This window comes from Lutjanus erythropterus, chromosome 1 (genome assembly GCF_056507025.1).
Source record: "Lutjanus erythropterus isolate fLutEry1 chromosome 1, fLutEry1.hap2, whole genome shotgun sequence".
Classification (NCBI taxonomy): Eukaryota; Metazoa; Chordata; class Actinopteri; order Lutjaniformes; family Lutjanidae; genus Lutjanus; species Lutjanus erythropterus.
Genome location: NC_139317.1, coordinates 28,681,424 through 28,690,183, shown reverse-complemented (window position 1 = coordinate 28,690,183; position 8,760 = coordinate 28,681,424). Strand labels below are relative to the sequence as shown.

The window sequence follows — 8,760 nt, the reverse complement described above, 5'->3', positions numbered from 1 at the left end:
GCGTTTACGGCTTCATGTTGGCTAATATTAGCTTTGCGGCTAACTTCGGCTAACGTTAGCCAGTGTGTTGATATGCTTCATTTTGGAGGCTGTCAAGACCTCCTACTGGAAGCGTAATGGTTGTAGATGGGTTTGTTATCCATATTTTGGATTCTAAAAAAGGATGCACGTAATGTGACCAAAATGAATGAACGAGCTAAAATAACGTCAACATTAAGGCTAAATGTGGCTAGCAGGCAGAATGTGTTCGCGCCACAGCTGCACAAATTTAGCTTCATGTCACTTGCAAGTCCTTAAATCAACTTTGACGGTGCATGGTGACAAACAGTTACGAGCGCTTAAATGTTTGTATGGGTAAATCTCGGTTCTGTCCACTTTTTCAGGCAGGACACAGTTGCCAGAGAGAAGAAACAAGAGGACAGCGTTTCTGCAGAACCCGGTTCACTGTGTGTTTTGGCATTTTCTGCTATAGTCTACATCTAAACACGCACAGCGTTGAGGCACCTGCTGTGTGAGGGTATCTAGCTGGTGTTATTCCTGCTCTGGGTGGCAGTGAACTAACGTGAGGAAGTGAAGAGATGGACCAAAACAACAGTATACCAGCCTTCCAGGGGCTGGCCTCCCCGCAGGTAACACTAATTTCCAGTATTGTGGTTAAGAATATTTAAAAACAAATTCCCTTTCTCACTAGCTTGGACTCTCACCTTGCTGACTGAAATTATAATTGATTATCAAAATAGTTTAGCCTCTAGGTAAAAAGTCTTTCTGGGATTGTCATTTAGTTTAATTAAATGCAGCAACGGAAACATGTGTCCACAGTGATTTGAAATGAGTTTGACATTAGCTTTTAAGTCAGGGCCCAGAGTACTACTGTTATTTTTCTAGGTAACATAATTGTGTCGCACGCATTTTTAACTTACAAGATTTAACTGTTAGACAAGAAAAGCTCAACATGTTTATTGTGGTGGGCACTTTTGCATTTGCAATTATAATATTTATCAGATTTCAATTAATATACACACATACTTGGCCCATAACTAGTCTTTCTTTGAAAATCTTTATTTTCAAATTAATTGACTATTGAACTCAGTGGGAAATGAACTTTTTAAAGTGTGAACATCTACCAGTCTCTGACAAGGAAAATGTTCAAATTCACCAGCCACTCAATAGTAATTATTTTGTCTACAATCAAACAGTCACTCTGATATTTTACCTGCATTCGTATGGTGCAACTATCCAACCATGATTACTGAATGTCTTGGTACAATGGTTCACATAAGGCTTGTATGACATATAAATAGTTATTTTACTGCATTTAATAATACTTGAAAGAAGTAAGGCAGAGTGGAAACAAAATATCTTGACAATGTTGTATTTTGCGTAATAATTTGTTAGTGTCATTTGCTCCTAATGTGGCTTTTCTGCTTGATCATGTTTTTTGGTGATGTGTCCTTGTGCAGGGTGCCATGACTCCAGGCATGCCGATCTTCAGTCCCATGATGCCTTATGGCTCAGGCCTGACACCCCAGCCTGTGCAGAACACCAATAGTTTGTCTATATTGGAGGAACAACAGAGGCAACAACAGCAGCAACAGCAACAACAGGCACAGCAGGCAAACACAGGTGCAACACAAACTCCTGTCATCTTCCTCTCTATCCTTTTTCAGCATTGTGTGGTGACAATATAATCTTATTTCTGTTTCCCTGTTTATTCTGGGAAACTAAACTAAATATCTAGCATTCTTGTCTGAACCATAGTGAAAGTTTATCATAGGGAAAACAACTTTCTTTGTTCTCAAGGCCTTCCTGGAACGTCGGGGCAGACCCCTCAACTTTTCCATTCCCAGGCGGTAGCAGGCACGACCACCACAGCACTGCCAGGGAATACCCCACTCTACAACACCCCGCTGACCCCCATGACCCCTATCACACCGGCCACACCAGCCTCAGAGAGCTCTGGAATAGTTCCACAGCTACAGTAGGTTTCATATCCAGTAGAAATATGGTCAAAGTATCACTTTCTGCCACTGGTATCTGTCAGTCTTGGAAATGTCTAGCTAATATACACACCTGTCCCTTTAAGTTATGCTAGCTTAGTCAGTGCTAACTTTATCTTTACTTGACTACAAGATATTCATATAGAGAAATGCATGAAAGGACCTAAATTGTGCACAAGATGAACTGGATTTTAATTAGATCACAAATATAAATAGACCTGACATTTCAGAGACTATTTATGGGTTTCCTTGTGTCATAGTCATGAATTTTTGGTACCAAAATTAACTACATTTCCATTATTGTCACACAGTTTAACTAGACCCTGATCTTCTGACTGTGAAGTTTACCTTTTTATGTTTCTTACTCACTTGTTTTCGTTGTTTGCTCATTTTCCCCACTGTTAGAAACATAGTATCTACTGTAAATCTTGGCTGTAAACTGGACTTGAAGACCATCGCCCTGAGAGCTAGGAATGCCGAGTACAACCCAAAGGTGAGACAGCTACTCATGACTGTGGTCAGCTGTTTGTGGTCTGCTTTTTTCATGGTGTTATTTCAGAGTGTATATATCTCATTCATATAAATAAATGTTTTATGGTTTTGCTAAGCTTAGTTTGGAGACCTAATTTACCTTTTGGGCCCACAGACTAAAGAAAATGACAGCTTAAGTTTATACTTACTAGATGCAGGTAGAGTGTATCATTGTTTGGTTGATGAACTCCGCCTGGTTTCAAAGATATTTTAGGCTGAGTGAAAAGTCACTGTTGGGTAGATTTAGTTTATCAAAGGTGGAAGCAAATCAACACAACAGATAAAATAAGCACAGCGGAAACATCAGATGGGTCAGACCACTCTGATACTTTGTTTACACATCATGATTACACCAGAAAACAAATACTTGTGCAATACATATCTCTGCATTTCAAATCACCTGCTAATTTTTTACCCAGAAGTGACTGTTGATGTTAGCATGATATCATGATGATCTGGTCTGTTGGTGGGGCTTAAAAGGAAAATTATGGTTTATTTCAACCTGGCTTGTTTTGCATAAATGTTACTCTTTGCACTCTCCATGTCTGTTGTAGAGATTTGGGGAAACGTATTTGCACAAAACAACAAATATTAGGGCAAGCTTTCACTCTAAACACTTTTCTCTGAATCCGACTAAAAGTAGACACAGAAAGTAGCTGCTTTAAATAGCCACTACTACTGGATGAAAAAGAGAGTCCAGTTGTAACTAATTGACCCAAACCGTTCTCTAAGGCATGACACTGTTTTTATTTTTGGATGTTTTTATAGATGGGGTTTATTATCTAACACAATTATAACTTTTTCTCTCCGCTACTGTTGTTATTTTAAATCATAATCAGTTTAGCAAAATGAATAATCAGATACCAGTGTTCATAGACCTTTTTCAGGGAATTTTGAGGGGTATTATTGACTTGGCAGAGGAAAACCAGAGGACCCAGTGATCCATATTAGTGATCCAGCATGCACAACACCAGGACTCTGAAACTAGATCACCCAAATGGAATCACAACAGCTTTTCCTGCTATGCCATGTCAAAATTTGTGCAGTTTAATTTGTGCCACTGCACAATGGACACGTAGTGGAAATATGGCTGAAATAAACTTGAAAAAGTTATACAGAATGACTTCAATTAGTCCCTGTTCTTGCCTCTAGTGTTGTCATTACACCAACATTTACTCTTGTATACAAAAAATATCAAAACTAACTGGGGAAATATGTTTGATATGTTAATGTTAAACATCCCACACACTTAGATTTATATTTATAGGGAATAACTGCTGACTTTAGCAATATTCCTGCTCTCTTCATTTCTTGTAGCGTTTTGCTGCCGTTATCATGAGAATACGAGAACCCAGGACCACCGCTCTCATCTTCAGTTCAGGGAAGATGGTCTGCACTGGAGCCAAGAGGTCAGAATATAGCTTATTTACTATTTATGTGGTAAAGATGATAATAAGACACTGGATTTTCACAGTAGTGGATCCTAGCCTTGACTTTCTTTAAAATGTTCTCTGCCTTCTTGTTTTGTATCTCATCTTTCCTCTCCACATTTTACCTCTTCTTTTCCTTCAATCTGTCTCTCATCGACTCTGTTTCTGTCTAGTGAGGAGCAATCGAGGTTAGCTGCCAGAAAATATGCTCGTGTGGTGCAGAAGCTCGGTTTTCCTGCCAAGTTCTTGGATTTCAAGATTCAGAACATGGTGGGAAGCTGTGATGTGAAGTTCCCCATTCGACTCGAGGGATTAGTTCTCACACATCAACAGTTTAGCAGGTAAGTCATCTCTGTTATGTGTCTTGTTCAGTTAAAAGCCACAGAACCTTGTTTCTGCTGTTTTCAAACCACCAGCATATGATGTTGGCATTGTGAGAATTTAATGTTTGTGTGCAGGAGTACCACAGAAAGAAAGGATCGGATAGGTGTAGCTTATTCTTGTCAACATGCATAGTTGCACTCTTGCCAGAGTTGTGATCAGACTGAGGCCTCCAATGCAAACAGGGCATTTTATAAAAACATTTGGCATATAGGTTGCAAACAGTATGCATAGAGTTTAGAAGAGCTTTCTCGAGTTGAAATATGTTATGTTATTGATTGAACTAACACTTGTAACTATTATAATAATGTGAATTTTCTATTTCAGCTATGAACCAGAGCTGTTTCCAGGACTGATTTACAGAATGATCAAACCTAGAATCGTCCTGCTCATCTTTGTTTCTGGGAAAGTTGTGCTCACAGGTAAGACCAGCAGTTCACTGCTAATTAGGGATGCTTAATATATACTGGGCCCATAAATTATCTGCCTGATAATGAAAATTTCATATTATGTATTTCGATACTATAATGCCAAATTGCTTTCATTGACTCAACAAGCACAGTATCTGCACACTGTGATTTTGATGTACTTTACTGGAAAAAAAATACATGAACATTTAAAGTCAGAATTGTTATTTGATTTTGTTGTCAGTGAAGTTTGGTTCGGTCAGAGTTATGGAATATTAAATCATATCCATCTTTGCTCACTACATCCGAGCCTGTCTTACCGTCAGGTGTTCCTAAAATACAGGTTGTATAAACTAGTTTTTAAAATAGAAACATTTGAAATTATCGAGCATCCCTGCTACCAGTGGCTTCATGTCACTCATTAGCTATGCTAAGTTGTTGTGTGTCTTAATCACAATCTTGTGGGAGGAGAGGTCTGTGCTGGCTAGTTTAATTGAGCTTGTATTTGAGCTCAAATACAAATACAATTCTCGCTACTTATCTGCCATGCTCGTTTATCATTCAAGCTCTTCACACAGTCAACCTGAGATTGCTTTTGAGTTTGAGAAATTCATCAGATTCCTCAAAAACTACAATAGATATAATAATTAATAATAATAATAGAGATAATAATTTTCCCAGTGCAACTCATTGTAGTTGATGTTATCTGTGTTTATTTTTAAGGTGCCAAGGTGAGAGCAGAGATCTATGAAGCGTTTGAAAACATTTATCCCATCCTGAAAGGCTTCCGCAAGACAACGTAGAACCTGCAGCTCCTTCTTTCATCACCTCCCCATCCCCGTCTCTTTTTACTCCCAACTCTTTTAAAGTCCCATGAAGCATCATCTATATGTTGACCTCTACACATGGACTGCTGTTAAGGGCTGTTGTTCAGGGATGTGAGTCAATGTTTTTTTTTTTGGAAAAACAGGATTTTTACAGGTATTTTTGTTGCCGTGTTCTGATCACAAGTGATGGTATATTTTACACACAGGCATCGCCATTTATTTGGAACCTTTTCTCTGTTTTTGCCCAGTTATTTTTGGCTTTTTCTGTTGTCCTGATCACATCCCTGATTGTACATAAAACTGTAAAGAAATGTAAAAAATGCTGATTAGAAGAGAAGCAGTCTGACAAGTGACTGTTTTTGGTTTTATTTTACTGTTTTAAATAGTTTTATACATTGCATTTTTAATAATCGTCTGTTCGGTCCCCATGTTGTAACAAGACGCTTTAGAGTCTGTCAGCCCCCACATTCCTGTTGACGGTATTTGCTGAGATTTTATTTTGAGAGACAGTTTATAGCGGAACAAATTAGTCTGCTTTTTAACCTCTACATTCAAAACAATTGGGTCTTGGTTCAGCTTAGTCTCAATTTCATAAATACTGGAAGTGATTTTCTGTCTAAATTCAAAACTTTAAAATTGACAGTTAAACTAAATTGATTCTTGCCCTGCTGGTAAAGTTGCCATCATGTAGTTGATTAGTTCTGAAAGGTTTGTGTCACTTGGTTTGGGTTCCTGACTAAATTTTCTTAAAAAAAAAAAAAAAAAAATCAACCAGAAACAGAACATGAAGAAAAGAGACTGTTGGTCTTCAAGTAGACAGCCTCGTCTTTTACTCACCTTAAAGTCACATCTAGCATCTTAATTTCAGTAGCACTAAAAAGACCTCATGATGGCAGATTAACTGTGCAACATCTTGCCATGTTTATGTATTGTTTTAAGTTTCCCTGTATATGTTTTGGTCATTTCAAATTCTATTTAAAAGTTTTCTTCTGAAGAATTATTCTTGAAGGACATGCTCATCTGTCTTGGTTGTCCACGCTGTTTTTTCCAACCACACCAAAAACGAGTTTTAATTTTGGGCACTTCTTGGTGTGCTTGTGCATCACAGGCAGCATCGACGGTCAGTTATACCATCTGTGTGTCTGAATGGACAGCAGGATGGCAGAAGACATGACAGATTTCTGTGATTCTGAGCTCAGTAGCAGACAATTAGGAGACCAGGAAGCCCTGTCCCATCTGAATGCAATTCTTCTGAAATTGTTAATTTGCTGCACTGTACATTAATAAATGTGCACATACTGGCTCTTCTCTTAAAGCTGCTTCTTTCATTAATGTAACATTTTCATCCCATTTACACCTGATATTAAAATCTGTTCTATATCTGGATAAATGATCTAGATTGATGAACAGATTACGTTTAAACCCACACAGGATCCGAATACAGTGCAAGCCGAACGACCTCCAGATGTGGTCTGGCAGATTGAAAAACGGTGGCGTTTACACCTTGCATTAACGTGTTTTTCTTTAACTGGATATGGATTGCATTTTAATAACATGTAAAAGGGGTGTCTGATGCGGTTTTGTTTGGAAACAGTTGTCCAGTGAACACAGTGAGATGCTTACTGTCCAAAGTAGCGTGTGCTCAGTTTTTTCTGCTTAAAAAGCAGAACTTTAAAATTCTTAAAAAGGCAAACATAACATCATCTCAGTCACATTAGTTGATTAAGTGAAGCAGAAGAAAGAACAATTGTTATACTAGTGGTGACTGAGTTGTATTTAACTTGTGTAGAGACAAAAATCTCGATAAGTGCTGGGCACTGAACTTTGACACTTTTATGGCACCACCTGAATTCTTTCAATACAATCAAGTATTTAAAAAAGCTTTGTTTGTTTATCTTAAGAGTAAATCTCAAAGTTGTGGTTAATTTCTTATGTTGTAAAACTGTTTTGAGTGCAAAAATGCCAAAGTGCTGAAACAGAACTAAAAAGTTGAAAAAACAACTTAAGTTTATCACATTGTGGTAAATAAATTTGTTTTTATGTTCTTAAACTGAGTGTAAAACAGGAGCTGAAAAATGAAACTAAAGATTTGTACTGCCATGTGTAATGTAATATCCATTTTGTGAAAAAGGATTTTATTTGAAACTATTATCAAAAGAAATATTCAGGAACCAGTATTGAAGTGAGGATATTGCTAACCTTAATTTAAAGGCAGACTGTTAAACCTCTGATGGAAGAAACAAAACGTTCTTCAGTGCACTCTGGGATTTTAATGCAACAGCCTCACTTGGTAACTTTTAACGGTTAATGTTGGATATTGCTGTGTATCATTATTATTATTATTATTAGGCCAGTTTGCTGATAGTAACTCCCCTATGCTTGTTCTACTAGAATGTATTATCATCCAGTAATTGTCAGTTGTTTTGCTTTTCAGACATTGCATAGTCCCACTTTAAAGTTCATGTTTTGCTAAATGAATAATGGTTCACATGGTTATGAATATATATGTATTTATATTCTCTTGGAGCACACGTCTGATCTTTCCTTGACATATGCAACCTTGATTTTGATGTATACCAGTCAGTTAAAGTGACATTGCAGTAACCTCAGAGAGAAAAAGTAAAATAATAGATGCATTTTGATCTGCAAATGTAGTATTTTACTGTGCTTTAGGTACATCATCTATCTGCCACTGAAAAACAGAAAATCAGATAAACACTTGTTCAGACAGTTTTTAAAAAAAAATGTATTATGATGATATCATGAAGGCACAAGGTCATGTTTTATTTATTTTGCTGGCTATGGGCTCCAGAAGCTCTACTGTATAAACAGTATGTATTACTGCTGGTGTACAACCCATGAAACACAGATCAGAAATACCCATAAGGAATTGTTTTTAACAAACAGAAATTAAAAGTGTAATACAAAAAGGTTTGGAAGTGGCAGGAAACCATAAACATTGGGCTGCATCCAGAATTGCTGTTTGACTGTCGTAGGATAAACTGATAAAATGATAATAAATTCTCAGTGATAGTCTCAGAGGGACGATCTCGCATTGAATTTTAATTTGAACAGTTACGTAGAAGAGCAGCAGCAGCAGCACGTCCAGTCCACTGAGTCTGCTGAGTCTGAGTGTTCACATGCATCAGTGTGTCCTAAACACCAGCAGCACACACACACACACACA

The 8,760-nt window shown here is 37.5% G+C and overlaps 1 protein-coding gene across 1 annotated transcript; it reads left to right on the top strand.

Annotated features, from left to right (window-relative positions):
• The first annotated feature begins 350 nt into the window (after positions 1-350).
• Positions 351-6,296, top strand: tbp (TATA box binding protein). Its single transcript, XM_084718944.1, has 8 exons — positions 351-629; positions 1,461-1,623; positions 1,801-1,978; positions 2,403-2,490; positions 3,846-3,937; positions 4,132-4,299; positions 4,667-4,761; positions 5,470-6,296. The coding sequence occupies exons 1-8, from the start codon at positions 579-581 to the stop codon at positions 5,547-5,549; spliced, it is 915 nt and encodes a 304-aa protein (XP_084575070.1). The 5' UTR covers positions 351-578; the 3' UTR covers positions 5,550-6,296.
• Positions 6,297-8,760: the final 2,464 nt, after the last annotated feature.